The 16,208-nt window shown below is 41.8% G+C and overlaps 1 protein-coding gene across 2 annotated transcripts in view; it reads right to left on the bottom strand.

Moving 5' to 3' along the window:
• cttnbp2 (cortactin binding protein 2) overlaps positions 1-15,363 on the bottom strand; it is a 100,891-nt gene extending 85,528 nt beyond the window's left edge. Inside the window, exons 1-2 of one of the 2 annotated variants that reach the window (XM_042411309.1) lie at positions 14,835-15,363; positions 6,740-6,847 (exon numbers count right to left, since the gene is read on the bottom strand). In XM_042411309.1, coding sequence (XP_042267243.1) covers positions 6,740-6,847; positions 14,835-14,963 — 237 coding nt within the window. In that variant the 5' untranslated portion in view covers positions 14,964-15,363. Of the gene's footprint in view, positions 1-6,739; positions 6,848-7,090; positions 7,126-14,834 lie in introns of those variants that run through there. The other variant, XM_042411310.1, reaches the window with a different exon arrangement.
• Positions 15,364-16,208: the final 845 nt, after the last annotated feature.

Genomic DNA, 16,208 nt, shown 5'->3' with positions numbered 1-16,208 from the left:
GATTGGCTTGTGTGAGTATCTGGAGAGAGGGGGTTAACCCAAGAAGTGTAAACCTGGTTTTAGACCATAGAAAAGAGGGAAAAGAAGGAGGAGAAAGAAGAAGATACAGACAAACAAACATGCACACAGGTTGTCATTAATGTCCTAATTGTGTTTTTATTATTATAAATTAAATTTGCATATATTCTGGCTGTAACTGTTGACAGATATTGATAATTATGTTCTCTTTGTATAGGCTTTTCAACCAAAATGTTTAAAAGGTAAATATTTCCTGTGCTTTCCTGTGTTTGAAGGGGTTTCTCTACCCAATTTAATTTCCTATATCTAGAAAACCAACCTAAAAGGAGATGGGTCAGGTGGTGAAGATGATAATATTGCTCAGTATTTTGTTTGGTTTGAATAAAATGATTTGTAGGGTCATACATTTTGCACAACACACAATTGAACTCGTTGGGGAAGCTTTCTATCAGGGGGAGAAAAAAAAAAAGAAGTTGCAGCTTTTTGTGGTTCAGGGAGTGCACTGTGATTTTTTAATATATTTCGGATTAGCTGTGCAGCCCGGAGAGTGAGGGAGAGAGATACAGCGAGAGAAAAGACACAAATTCAAAGATTTATGTGCAAGGAGAGAGACTACAAGAAAGACAGTAACGATGAGTAATGCCACACTGTCTGTCCAAAGAGATAAAAACAGAGATAGAAACAAAGAAGCAGTAAGGGACGGGCAGCAACGCATAAAGAAAGCAGGATGTGCAAAATAAAAAGATTTTACAGGAACAAAAAGAGATGAACAGCGATATAGAGGAAGACAAACATTGCTGAGTGTATGTGTAGGGAGTGGGGGGAAGAGCTGGAAAAGCCCAGCAACAGGGCATGCCTTAAATAGCTAGATGGTCGGAGATAACGTGACGCTGGAGAAAGCCTGATGGCTCGGGGCATGTGTTGTGTTGTGCTAAGCATGTATGAGCCCAGTGCTGACAGCAGCTCCATGGGCTCTCTTAGTCATATGGCAGATCACATGACCTCCCGAGGAGGCCTGTCCGCATACGGCCAGATGCTGGTGGGCAGAAAAAGCAGACCGCCCATCTGGATTCCCAAACACCACTGTCTGTAGGGATGGTTACCCCAATCCACCTCAAGAACAGCACTCATTCGGTTGGAAATGGTTATTTTATAGAGTGGAAGCACTTGATAAGCATGGGAGCTGCTTTGGGAATGGTATTACCAACCCTTGCATTGCTAGTTTCTTACTCAAATGCCACCTCATGTTACAACAAAAGCAAATGGATTTATATATAGTCATAATTTATTCACAAGGCAGTGCTTTACAGACATTTAAACTTTAAGAGGAATTGGAAAGAAACTTTAGAAAAGGCTGAGTTTTAAAAGGTTCCATACAAATTTGGAGGTAAATAAAGTGCTACAATTACTAAGGCACTACTCATCAAGCTGATCTAGTGCTTATCCACTGCTAGTTTTATTGCCTGGTCACTAAAATGGGTTTCCATTTTCCATCCAGTGATCATTTCTTGCCAGTGAAATCATCCCATCAAGTCATTTTCACAAAAGCACAGACATCCAATCTGGACACCTCCTTCTGTACGATCCCTCTCTCTCCCACTGAGACCAAAGCTCACAGCACATAACTGCCCAACAGTTAGAAACAGTTTGACAAAATGTCCAAACAGTTATCATGGTTGGTTTAGAGTACAATTAATGAGTGTATGTGAAGTTTTATTCAATTATTTATAAAAGGAATTACTGATCTGGCAATGTTTGTGCCTTGTTGTATCCACATCATTAAATTTGGAAGCAGCTACTTGCAATGTTTCGGTATTATTAAGAGACCATTAGTTAATCCTGTATTAAAGGACCAGTGTGTTAGATTTAGAGGCATCTAGCAGTGAGGTTGCAGATTGCAACCAAATGAATACACCTCCCCTCACCCTCCCCTTCCAAGCGTTTAAGAGAACCTACGGTGGCTGCCAAACATGAAAGGTCCTCTCTAGAACCAGTACTTGGTTTGGCCAGTCTGGGCTACTGTAGAAACATGGCGGTGCAACATGGCAGCCTCCGCGGAAGAGGACCCGCTCTCTATGTAGATATAAAGGGCTCATTTTTAAGGTAACGAAAACACAACAATTCTTATTTTCATGGGATTATACATTAATTAAAACATTTATGAATATTATATTCCATTTCTTCCAATTCTGTTCCGCTAGATGTTACTAAATCTTACATATTGGTCCTTTAAATTATATTTTTTATGTTAACATTGAATAAAATGGCTATACGCAGCTTTTTGCATCTCTTAGTAGGGCTGCCCCCCAAATGTGATGGCCAGAGGTCCTCAAGTCCATTCTCATTTTGTCAGTCAAATCATTGCATATTTCAAAACTGCAAATACAAACCAAGTTTTGACCAAAAACTAACTGTGATGAAAACAGAGAAGGACGACGGAAACAAAGAGTAGTCTGGCTCCTTTCTGCTCCGACGCTCTCAGCTCTGATACTGAAGGTTAGCAAAGTCAGCTAAACTACTTTTGAGCCAGACGTTGGCAAAACGTCCTCTACTGCCGTCCTGTGTGACTCATCGGCTAACAGCTCTGTCAGCAGCCACATAGGAGAAGCGCTATGTGGAGCACTAGTATGTTACCACTGACCTATGACCAATATGGATTGTAATGCAACTGGGTGGAGAAGTGAAATAACTACTCCCTTCCTAAAGGCGAATTTTCAGCCTAGACTGCTGACACAACATCAACTTGAAAAGTTCTCATTTGGGTACAGCCTCATCTCGTTTACAGCCTGAGCTTTCTGTTAGCTTATTGTGACGGTTCTCTAGCTGCACACAGACTACATGGTTGAATTCAAGCATGCCAGATCAGGCAATGAAACCGCTAACTGCTCAGCATTGAAAAAACAGAAAATGAAAATAAATGACTATCTGGTAAAGAAATTTAAACATCTGGCAGCTAAAGATCCAAATATAATTTAAATTAGGAGTTGGTGGAGACCAAACCAGAGCTAACAGGAGAGTGAATATTACTTTGTCAGGTTTTGTTCTCTCTGGCAATTAACAGTCATCTAGTCAAACATTCACTTTTTACCAGTGTGGAAATGGCAGAAAGTCTTTGAAATATCAAGGACATTAAAAATAGTTTTAATGACCTTCAGATTTTCTGTGTCCCATTCTCTCTACAACATCACCAACACTGAAGAGTCTTTACACGCAGTGTTTTTGTAAAACTATTCTTTGTATTAGCAGGAAATTGCCAATGGCCATTGGCCAATCACTTAATTTTACTTTTGGCTGGTGAGCTTATCCACTTTGACTCAGGCAGCTACTCAGCCAAAATGTACTCAGTTGATAAAACAGTGAAAGCAGCTACATCATTTTGGAAATGAGCTTTGCGGCTCTGGCCTGTCAATACAAATAAAACAGTTTGTTTCCTGCTCTGAGAAATGGGTAAAGATGGAGTCTCCAAATGCCCTTTGAAAAGCTCTTGGCGCAAAATAATGGGTGACTTGTGTAGCCGTCAACCACGGTAATCATGTGATATCGCTGTTGTTTGGCTAATCTGCTTACGGCCTCCTTTCTTTTCTCCAGGATGAAACCTGATACGGCAGCTCAGCCAGCTTTAGCCACACGCTAATTAATCTGCAGGACCAAAGCTTCTTAATAACACCCAAACGCCACAAACAATCGTTGTAGATGTGCCAAGCAATGGAAATTTGGTCCAAGCTTTTGGGGTTGGGGCAGTTAAGTGGTCCGGCGGGGGAATTGTTGGTCCTACAGAGCTAAAAGGACTTGAACTAAAACTGCAAGGACAGAGTGCTCAGTTCTGCGTGTACCTTTGTGTAACTGTGCCAGTGTAAGGTGCTTTGGAAATGCTGACTAATGAGGCTGGTTAGCTTGATTTGTGGTATGATTTTAAAAAAGGGACATCACTGCGCGGTGACATTGATAGCCCTTCAGCTGGTTGCCAGATGATGCTTTTCTTCTAGCTATTTAGGGGGGTTCGAGAGAGAACTGGAAAGCGAGTGGATGGGGGCAGTTGGCTTAATCCTCTCTGTCACACTGTCCTGCTTTGTCAGAGACGATATCAGGCCTCAATTTTTCACCCTCGCTTTTGCATCTCATCCATCCTCTATCACCTTCACTCAGATCCAAACTGACGATCTGGGCCTCTCATTGTAGACACATCTTTCTTAACTCCTTCCACTGATTTTTTTTTTCTTTCCCCGCTTCTTCAATCTCTGTTCCTCTCTGTCTCTCCCTCTGTCTGCCTCTGTCTGTCTCTCGGATGAGGCTTATCTGCGACAGAACAAACAGGCTCATTGTGTTTTGTGAGAGCCGTCAGGGCAGCAGAGAGGAGGCTTATTTCATTGAAACCTGGATACGATATCCACCCACAGGGGAGAGGGGGCCTGCAGGGACTCTTAATGCCAGCAGAAAATATGGGTGAAGTGGCGGTGGAAACAGCCAATAACAGAAACACAAAGGGACAGAGAAAAGGTGACACTGGGGCACAGACTGTCCTAAATTCAAAGAAAAGGAGACCGTAGAAATGTAAGACGATGCACGAAATATGGACCTGAATGAAAAATGAAGAGGGAGGTGATGCAAACAAGTGAGAGGGAAAGTAAAAAGATTCAAATTACTGTCTGAAGCCGATGCTGTGGTGTCGAGCGAGGTAAGGAGTCATTGAGCGCTGTTCAATATCAGCAAGGTCAGTGACCGTAAAGCCATACAATAGGCTCAATATCACGGAAACTGAACAAAATGTCTGTCAGCTGAACAGCTGGCCAACAGTGAAAAAACACAATAGCAACAGGGACGGCTATGAAAAGCTGCAGCACAGCCAAAAGGTCACTGGTTCGATCCCCGCAACATGTGCATGGTGTTTGGAGCAAAGCAACAGAGCAAAGCATTGAAGCTCTATGTATTGTTTCAGAGCATCACCTACAAGCCTTGAAGCTTAAAGTGTAGTGAATGAGTTGCACATTAAGAGCCTATTAAAAAAAGCCTTAAAGTAGGGCGTGGACAAACTGAGGCGCAGATTCTGACCTAAATACAAAGCTGCAAAGCCAAAGAGGGACATGCAAGGGTTTGTTCAGAAATAACTCGGTATTCCTGCCCCAGCGGAGAACGAGGTGACCTGCAATGTCAGGGCGAGACAGGTTGTTTCCTCGGCTGCTGGGACATCACACAGAGTCATCATCTGCGCAACATCAGTATTCAGTAACCACAGATCAATGTCATCCATTTAAACTCATCCCTGCCTTCATCGTACAGCTATTACACGGGCTGTATAAAACACACACACACACACATATATCAACTTCACTTCAATCACCAAGGACAGTAAATGTTCAGGCCTTGGAAACACTGAACCTCACAACCTCTCAACCTTATCCCTTATTTCATACCATTCAAATGAAGTGCAGAACATACTGCAGAGAGCAGACTACAGTATAATAGCAGGTAGACCAACTGCTGACAGTAAGCTGCTTAGCTCAACACTCATTACAGGTTTTATAGTTTGGTTCAAACACCACATGTTCTGGTTTGCTTGTCCACCAGCTGTGGAGATGTGTGACCACTGCTTCAATTATTTTTATTGATTTTACAAGTTTGCTGCAAGATTGCTGATTGAAAACATCTAGTGGTTTTGGTGTAGGACACAAAATGTGCTGCAAATTGCCTTCAAATCTCTGAAACAGATCCAAATTGTCAAAACATTTAGAAACAAAAATCAAGGTGTAATCTGAAAAGGCAACAAAGAGTGAACTTGTATATCTTTTTTGTGTGTGTGCACTGGATAGTGTGGCTGGGAATTCCCCCAAATAACCATTTTACCATCCAATTATATTTTAAAACAGAGCAGGGTGAGAAATTAGCACCAACCACCAGCCAAATGCTGGTAAAATATGAAAGTGGCTGGTAGATTTCAGAGACAAAATAATGATTTACTATTGAATGGTGGTGAAACTGAACATTTATCTGTCAGTAGCTGGTAGGTGTTCACATTTTAAAAAGTTCATTTCTCACCCTGGGCAGGTAGGCTACCTACTGAAGTGGCTAACTGAAAAGACTAACTTGGCATCCTCAAAGTTCACTAAATAAATAATTTATGAGATGTCCCTTGTTTTCCAGGTTCAGATTTCCACTGGCAAATAAAATCGATTACACCCTTAACTCAAGCAGCATCCACCTAATTGGTTATCAATGGTTACTGAGGAACAACAGGAGCCAGAACCAGCAACTTCAATCATCTGTTTAATCGCTGCTAGTTGAGTGGATGGTGCTGGGTGGACACACGGATTTGAGCACACTGGCCTTTCAGGAAAACAAGAAAACAAAGTGCTAACCAGTCGCTCAGCCAGTTCCTTTTCAACGAAGGCAATTAGAGAGGCTGCTTATCTGTGGGTAATTACAAAGGAAAGAAAGAAACAGTGGGACAGAGTCTGTCATCACGGTCACACAAGTGTTCTGCATATTTCTGGGATAACGCCACCAATTCAGATTTTGTGATATCGCATTCATTTGGAAGAATTCATCACATTTATTGGTCATTAAACCAAGTGACACAAACTCAATTCTGGGTCATAATTACAGCTAATCGTCTCATCTCAAGACTGTGCACAAAGTCAATCTGCTCTGAATAGACTGTGTTCAATTTAACCCGACAACAGCAGTGTTTTAGCTAAGAAGTACAGAGCGTGTCGTCTGGACTCACCCTCAGGGCCTCTATGACCAGGTCTCGGGCCTCCAGCTCTCCCTCCATGATACTCAGCAAGGTGAGCAGCTCTGGCTTGCTCAGGTTATCCATGTTGAACTCACATTTCTGTAACACAGGACAAAAACATGTCACAATCATGCAATCAACACAAACACAAATATTAAACCTTAATACTTCTTCAATACCCACCAAGTTGTTTTCACAATCATGCTAGCGTTAGCATGTATATATACATATGCTCACAGTTCCTTGAATTATCATCAACAATGTTTTTTTGAGCCAAATCCCAAGTAACATGTACAGCTTTCAGCATTACACAAATCATTCGGACTTTGGACTCCTACCTACCTACAATGTTACCGATGGTGGAAAAGGTTATGCTGTATTATGCAGCTGCAACTGGTAAAAAGATCAAAACCAAAAAAATTATATTGTATGACACTCATCTAAGATGGCGCCAACTTCATGTGAACTCCACCAGAATTTAAAAAAAAGTTGCTTACATGACAAAGGCACCACTAACTCCCAGTGTCCAACTGGTCTCATTAAGTGCAGCCCTCAAATTAGGCTAGATGTCTCGTTCTGCCTCAAAGCTATTAAGTTCTAATTACATCTAGCTAGGTCATTAAACACCAACATGGTCAGTGGTGACCGCAGGGCTTACGGGTGGAGATGACTATAATTGGGAGTGACCAGACCACTTCATGCTTCCCCTCATGTCAATTAAAAGCTTTTTCTGGTCCACTTTTAAAAAGCAAAAACGGCCATGTGTTGCCTCGGTCTAGTGGGTTCATAGGAAGAAGGCAGGACTTGTTTTAGGTCAAGTCAATGTCATCTCAAACTTTCTTATTATTCCTGACTGTGAATCACTTCGTCTGTGATACACAAACAGTTAGTGTTCATTAAAACCACAAAATTACTGTTTATTTGGGGGGTTTGCTCAAATCCAAAAGAGGTGTGAACTTAAGAAATATAACCATTTCCTTTCAGGATTTTGCTCATTTAAAAACAACATTTGTTTTTCAGTATTACCTGGCGCACTACTTCCAAACTTGATTTAATTCTATTTAAATCATTAATTTCTGGGTAGACCCATTCCATTACAAGGGCTTGTTCCATTTAACACTTATGTATTTTTTAAACTAGCTTCTATAGCTGGCAGGGTTGTGTAAAGCTTTTATATAGAAACTTAAGATCAGAGAATAAAAAGGTTGCATTATTACAGTTTTAATGCCCCAAAAGTAGGTTTTCAGTGAGAATTCACTCAATCAGGATAAGCTATAGCATCAACATGCTTTTTGCATGTTAATTCATCAGTAGTCATAATAATAAATAATATACTATATATACACAGTAGAGATTAAATGATTTGTTGATTAATGATAACTGATGGATAATTTAAGTCATTTTTCAAGAAAACATACCAAACAATCTCTGGTTCCAGCTTCTCAATGTGAGAATTAGTTTTATATCTTTGTAAATTGAAGATTTGGGTTTGGGACTGTTATTCAGACAAATAATGCATTTTGAAGATGTCACCTTGGGCAATGGAAATGGCGAAGGGAATCAATAATGAAAATATTTGTTAGTTGCAGCCCTGATATATATTATGATAATGTAATACTCAGGAAGAGGCCATTCTGTCAAGTGAATTTACTTTTGTGACAGAAGCATGGCCTTTCTAGAGTTAAGATGTAAAATTCAACAATAAATCAAGAGGATTTTTCATCAAGTCATAATTTTTGGGGGATAATCAAATAATTATCTAAAATGTCTTAAGAGAAGGAGACAAAAGGAGAAGAAGAGGGAGACAGCAATTTCCCTGTGTTTTCCAGATCACATCCCTAAACATTACAACAGCACAGTGTCAAATTGTTGTGTTAAGGGCCCTTGAATGGCATTGTACTCATTCAAAGCAAAACCTCAGTGAGAAAAATTAGTGACATTCTTGGCTGGACAACTACAGAAATGAAGTAACTTCACATAGAGAGGCCAAAAGATAACACTGGATCTCAGTGACAGAAGAATTTCCAATTACTGTGTTGGCGACTTACTGCAGCCATCTGCTGAGAAAGCCTTCTGGAGGCACAGCTGCATTCCCAATATCTGGAAGCTTTACATCAGGCTATTTGTTCAATAAAACCTTTATAACCAAAGAGGCAAATGGAGGAAGTGAAGAGCTTCTTAGGCACTGAAGCACATCAGGCTGATTGCTACCTACTCATTCTGGTGACGTCTAGTTGTCAACCAGCCATTTGGGCCTGATTTACAAAACTACATCTCAACCTCAGCCAAGATTATTCCATTTCATCAAGGATCTACACACGTCTCCAGAGGTCTCTCTCAACCAACAAGCACAAAATATGACTCCGAACAGGCCAGTCTGAGCTTTCAACAAGCTGCTGCCTTCTCTGTGTCCTTTACACGCTCCTGTGACATTGTTTATTTCACCATAAGGGGGAAAAGTTCATGCTCAAACAACTGGAACAGAGGTAATAAATCTAAATGAATGAACAGGCCAGTGCTTTCACTTAAAATGTGATGTTTTAGCCAGAAAAGCTTTCTCGAGACAGGTGCTGAAACATCACGTTTTATCAAGAAATCAGTTTTTAGGTCTGGTGCCTGCTCACTCTTATGGACCTTTTTTTATTTTCAGAACAAGGAGCTGGAAAGTGTTGCATCAATCACATGTTTCAGTTTAGTCAAACCACGTTTTTATACTGATGTGATCACGGCAAGCTTGGAAATAAAAGCCAAAGAGATTCCAAGGGATTGATTCATTCGCATCGAGCCTTCCAATCGATCCCTGAGCCCCCTTTTTTCCCGGCAGCATTTTCATCGCTCAGAGAATTGGACGACTCAGGGAGCCTTGATGGACGGCAACCCTGAGCCATGCTGTCCTGTCACGGGGCCTCGGGTGGTTGTGAAGTGAGGGTGGAGGGCAGAGGGCTCCTTCTCTCTGGCATTTCTGCACAGTGAGCAGGTGAGGGAAGCGAACACTAATTTGTTCCATGAGCCATGTGCTGTGCGCCAAGGGCACGAGCAGCCTGGCTGGCATTCAGAGGCTCACTGTTAGCCCCGGTCCACTTAATAAGGCCTGTGTCATTTTACTCTGAGCCACAAGGGAGAGGAACCGCTTACTCTGTGCAAGTTCCTCCACTGTGTTCTGCTGGCAAAAGCCTGTTTAGGCCTGTAAGTTTCTCACAATCTTGTGTCCTGTTACTTGAAGCACAAAACTGTGTGATATGACAGCCTGTAAATAGACGCCTTTGAGGGGTTACCAATGGTTACGACGAAAATGCCACCAAGATGAGGAAATCAATATGAACTGAAGGGTCAGATGAGCTTAAAATGACCATAAAAAATGCATTTTCATTTAATAGAATCTCATAGAATCTAGCTACACAGATAGATTTTATTGTCCAGGTTTTGAGATATCTGTCTCACACTATCACCAGTTTTTCGATTGAAAAAATCAAAAACAGTTTACTGCAAGGTCTGTGGACAGGACACTGTTTCTGGACAGACATGCTGCTGTGAATTTTTGAACATGATTTTTTTCAAGTAAGCTCCACAAACAAAATTCTGTTCACCTCCGCTGTACTGTGGTGTAGGTGGAAGTCTCAAAACCTGGACAAATAAAACAAAAACTATCTACTCACATACCCCTAAAGGTAAGTGACAGGTGACAACTTTTTCTCAGATACCTAAACTCAGGGTGTCTGTCGAGACAGAGAACCAATCAGATACCAGCGCTCTCTTTTCCCAAAATTTAAAATATGCATACCTCACTATGTAATTGAAATCATTTTAATGTAAGGTAACATTAGGCCAGGGATTGCTGTGGCACTACAAATTGAGTCCACTGTGACTGAATGAAACATTGATGATGAAACTGTATTGAACTTCTTTCACTCCCAACCCCCCCATCATAGATCCATTTTGGGGGGAACATGGGATGCTTAGGAAGAGATAGCAGTTCAACAATATATGTCACATAGAAGTGATATACATCATCTGAAAGCTGGGGGCCTGAAGATTAATTTAAGATGCAGTTCAGCACTGTGAGTCAAGTTTTTCTAGAAATAAATCTGTAATGAACATTGTGTTTTGGTTAGGCACCTATTCAAATTTTGAAAGTTTAGAGTGTATAAGGGCTTAGAACATTATGATGGAAGTATATGATGGCCATTGCCATGCTCAATTATGTTTCATAAGTTGTTGCAGCAATTTTTGGGTTGATAGCATTTGGTGCACATTCAACCATTTTTGACCACTCGAGAATTGATAGAAAAATGGTCAAAAATCCCTCCAAAAAACCACATTAAAATACCAAGACCCTGAGGATCACCAAAGAAAAATTCATGCTGTGATTTGATATCAAAAACTTTTGACATTTGGAGATTTCTGTAAGAATTGCATTTTTCAGCGATTACACAGCGAGCACTTCTGTTCTGGAAATTGCTCAGAAACTCCCTTATTGTCAATAAACCTAGGAAAGCCAAACATCTTCTTAATGCTGAGGTCTCTAGTTTGTGGTTTTAAAGTTTTGTGAGGCTGTGATTATCCTAGAGGTCACAATAGGTCATTTTTTACAGCTAGGTCAAATTTCAAAAAGTGGTCTCTCTACAATGAAATGGCTACTATGGAGACTAACATCATCACACATGAATACAATTGGTCTCACTGAATCCACAAGAGTCTCAGCTTTCCAGTCATACCGACTTTATGCAATTCCAAGACTGTTTAGGGACCCCAGTATGCAGAAATATTCAAATACACCATTTTTAGAATAGGCGAAAATAACATGTTTATACTGCATGCAAAAAACTGTGTGGTTTTTGCCCAAAACTGCATGGGATTAGCATAAAGTGGGCATGTCTGTAAAGGGAAGACTTGTGGGTAACCATAGAACCCATTTTCATTCAGATATCTTGAGGTTAGAGGTCGATGGACCCCTTTGAAAATGGCCATGCCAGTTTTTCCCTCGCCAAAATTTAGCCTAATATTGCCGCATTATTTAGCCCCCTTCCCGACAAGCTAGCATGACATGGATGGTACCAATGGATGCCGTAGGTTGGATAGTTTCACATTATATAAGTAGCTTTAAAACTGAGCCCACTACAGCCTCTGAAAGACAATAATGTCACCCGCGTCCTCAGGGAGTAAAAGAGGTTAATGTGGATCAGCCACAGCATGGGCAATACCTGATTAACAAAATCACATTTAGCTCCGTTGTATTGGGTTAGAGACAGAAATCTCAGAGATAAACATCTCAAAACCTGGAAAAGCCCAAAATATCTGCATGGTTAGATACCACTAGAGGTATTTGGGTGAACTAGCCCTTTAACCAACTTGTTTACAAGGTAATTTGAACCCCTGTATCACAGCACAGAAATGTTGTTGTCAGGAGGAAGAAGCCATGACATTACAGCCACTCATGTTAATGGCACTCTTCCAATATGGCAGCATATCCCACATAACAACTGGTGACCGTTCAAAGGCCTCCATTACACAATAGATGATAGGTTTGAAGATGGGGTTGAATCGGTCACATTTTGAGGGAAATTAAGTTTTTTCTACAATCTAGGCTTTATTTTGTAGTTTTGGTATCATTCCTGTCTGTTAAGGTAACATTTTTACTTATCAACTGAATTTCTAATTGAGTCTAACAGGACAAAGAACTCAAGTGGTCATATGAGACCAGTTTTACCAAACTTATTTGGAGGTGAAAAGACGGCAGACATGAAAACTGCTATCCAATTGCACCATCTTTTATTTTATTTTGCAGATCGACTTTCTGCTTCAACTTTGACCTACTGTAGTTGCCATAGTTGTGCGCGTAAAGTTTTTCTGTGCAGAGATTAAAAATAAACATTTAGCAGGTGCTCACTTTAAGTTTCACCTCCAAATAAATGGTTCAGAAAGTCATTTTTATCTTTATGCTCCTTGTTGCTGTTTTCTTTGCTTTTAACATACATCCTTGTCTGAACTGCATGTATAGAACCAACACTTTAATTGACGTCTTATCTTGGTTTGTTTTTATTGTGTATATGTTTTTATGTTCCCTTGCTGCAAAAAGAATTTCCTCTTGTAGGACAATAAAGATCTGAAGTGAACTGAAGGGTTTTTTTCTTACACCTTGACTGCTTGTCTTGTCTTGTTGGACTCTTTTAGTAATGTTGCCGCATTATCAGATCTCATCACTTGGTAAAAATAAAACCCAAGTTGCTTTCCTTTAACTTCAGAACAAGTTGTAGACACATTGTCTGCCACACTAACATTTATTATGGTAAATGAGTGGGAGGTGACTGACAGAGTGCCTCTCATTGACCTCTGACCCCTCTCTGGACCATGTGGGCCGGTCCTCCAGAGTCCTCACAAACAAGAAGCTTCCCCCACCTCTGGCCAACAACAGAGAGTCTGACAGGGGTAAGCAAAGAGCAAAGTGCTTTATTTAACCACAGCAGGCATGATGGTGGTGGGGGGAGAGGAGGGGGGGGCCCGGCTTGGAGGCGGAAGCCCCTTTTCGTTGGCTGGAGCATGGAGAAGGAGGAGTGTGCTGGCAGAGAGATGGGTGAGACAGAGCTGAGGAGGCTGCCCAGCTCCCATGTCTCTGGAGCACCTGTTCGCCTCGACGCTAAATGTAAAGTAGCCTCGAGGCAGTTCTGAGCGCGCTCCCAGTACTCCCAGCTATGCCAGCTGAGTCACTGAAATTAAGACCAATTTAGAAAGGTGTCTGGTGAACCAGGCCTCCACCCACCCCCCCACCATGCTGCCTCTGCCCTCCATCCACCCCCGCAGCTCTTCTCCCACCATCTCTTCACCACTCAAACCCACCCCCACCTCAACACCCACACTACCACCCACCCACCCACCTCAGGGACTGTGGCTGCTTTCTATTCCGGCAACATTTCCACCGGCCTACCTCTTCAATCTCACATCTGAAGACGTGCTTTTGTGATTTAATGGGATGTGGAGCCGCATTAATCAAAGGTTAAGTTCATTATAACAGGACAAGGACGAAAACTAAGCCTGTTCGTAGTTAAGCAGCAAAGGCATCACTGCCCATTCTGCATTAGGTGTCAGGTCGATAACAGCAATCTGACGGGTTGCATCATGGAGCCAGCGAAAGGGAAGCAAAAGGCTTCATGACCTCCCTCCAGCCAGGGCCAACAGATTGATCAATTTGCACAGAGGGGTGGAGAGCCGCTGCCCTGCCACATATGCTTCAACCTGCGAAAGGGCAAGCGAGAGAAATCACAACTAGGTGTGTGTAAACAGGTGAAGCTCAACAAAGGTTAGGGACAACAATCACATACTTCTTAAAAAAAAAACACTCTGACTTGACTTGCTGGTCTTGTCTGACAGTCAGAATAACCCGTGGAAAGACTCACAGCTTTGTAAGGTGAGCTGTGGGAGCCTGTGAGGATTCATACTGGACTGACTGGTGCAGGGCCACTTCAGAAAAGAACCATTTTCATGCCACAATCAGCTCCACAGACCAACCTCAAGAACCTCTGAGTCATAACAGAAAATCATTTGCAAACAAATTTTAAAAAGGTGGACTGAAATATTTTTCACCCTTGGCAGGGAACACATCTGTCACCGGCCTTGATAGATCTTCTATTTTAGGATTTAACTCTCATGCAGCCAGCCAAACAGGTTGCTTTAAGTCTCTGCGTATTAACTCATTTACTGTTATATATATCAACCTGTGTAGCAAGCGACGGTTTCTCTTCGATCAGGCGCAGGATAACATTTCAACTGCGGGATGAATGTTTAAAGCAGCCAAGGGGCGAACAAAAGAATTCACTATCATGTCTGAAATTAAAAAGAAAACGTGTTGTCCGCCTATTTGAGAGCCTGTTAGAGCCTTTCTGGGTGATTTATCACCCCAAACCGACACGAACCCCTTGTTTTTCTCCAGACATTGTCGCGAGGATCCCGCTGGCCACCGCTGTTGCTTCACGAGCCTGTGAGAAATAGATGCGCACTGCATTCCGCCCCCTTTACACTGTGACTACTTCAATGCCACACCGATAAAAACACCCGTGTAGCTTTCATATCTTCCTATAGCCTCATGTCTTACCGTGTCGACACTTCCCAGCACGGCGGTTGCCAGTGTTTGTACCGGAGGAGGCTGCTCTCCGCTGGCTCCCTCCGACGCCATCTTCGTACTGTAGCGGTCTGCTGGAGTGAGGGCGCATCCGGCACTCATTAACTATTGCGCTGCTGAATGCAAATCACGCCACGGACGGCCATTGAAGGAAAGAGAGCCGAGATCTGACAAACTGGAAAAGCTGTAAAGGGGGAGAGGACGACAGGTCTCCGCCGTGAAAAGCCCACAGCCGAGTGTGCGGGTTGCAGCGGGGGAGGCGGGCAGTCTTGTAGGCGTGGACCGACCGACGCGTAAAATCCAGATGCGAAGCCCCGGTGCGCTCCCAACTGGAAAGGAGGTGCGTCTCGTCGGACTGATTGACAACAGCATTTGTTGGCCTCTGTATGAAAAATGAGCCAGAGGGTGTGCCGGGTGATTAACAGCTCAGTTATATTCTATGTACATTAGATTTCCCGACATGAAGATCTTTCTCTTTTAAAGCCTTCTCCACTTCTGTCTGTGTGTGTGTGTGTGTGTGTGTGTGTGTGTGTGTGTGTGTGTGTGTGTGTGTGCGTGCGTGCGTGTGTGTGTGTGTGTGTGTGTGTTTGTGTGTGTCTAAAAGTGGTCAAATATAAATATGTTGAGTCTAAAAATACTGGATGAAATCATGGATAGTATAGTATAGTGTAGTGTAGCATGGTCTAGTATAGTATAGTAAATTATAGTATAGTATAGTAAATTACAGTATAATATAGTATAGTATAGTATAGTATAGTATGGTATAGTATAGTATAGTAAAGTATAGTATAGTATAGTATAGTATAGTACAGTATAGTATAGTATAGTATTGTATACCAGAAATGCATTTCCTGCGGAAAATGCGTGTGAATGCTGACAGCTGAAATAACATTGCTACATAAACATTGCTACAAATACAACACACTTGTTCAGCATCCACATCTGTACAACTTTGCAGAATTTGGTTACCATGGTACATTACATTTAAGAGATATGTATTTAAAAAGTCACTTACACATTGTAAAGTGTAACACGAACTAGAAAATGCACATGCCCTGTGAATTGGGGCATTGTGATCCTGGAAGAGAGACCACTCCCATCAGGATAGAAATGTTTCATCATACCTGACCCTTCCCTCTAAGGGGACAGGTGGACCCAAACCATGCCAGCAAAATTCCCCCCGAAGCATAACAGAGCCACCAGATCCCCTCAAGGGGTCAAGCATTCAGGCCTGTACCAGTTTTTCCTTTAATTTGTCATGTATGTATATATGTATGTATGTAAGTATAATGTACAGTATGTATGTATGTATGTATGTATGTATGTATGTATGTATGTATGTATGTA

This window comes from Thunnus maccoyii, chromosome 5, assembly GCF_910596095.1.
Source record: "Thunnus maccoyii chromosome 5, fThuMac1.1, whole genome shotgun sequence".
NCBI lineage: Eukaryota > Metazoa > Chordata > Actinopteri > Scombriformes > Scombridae > Thunnus > Thunnus maccoyii.
This window is presented reverse-complemented; position numbering and strand designations above follow the sequence as displayed.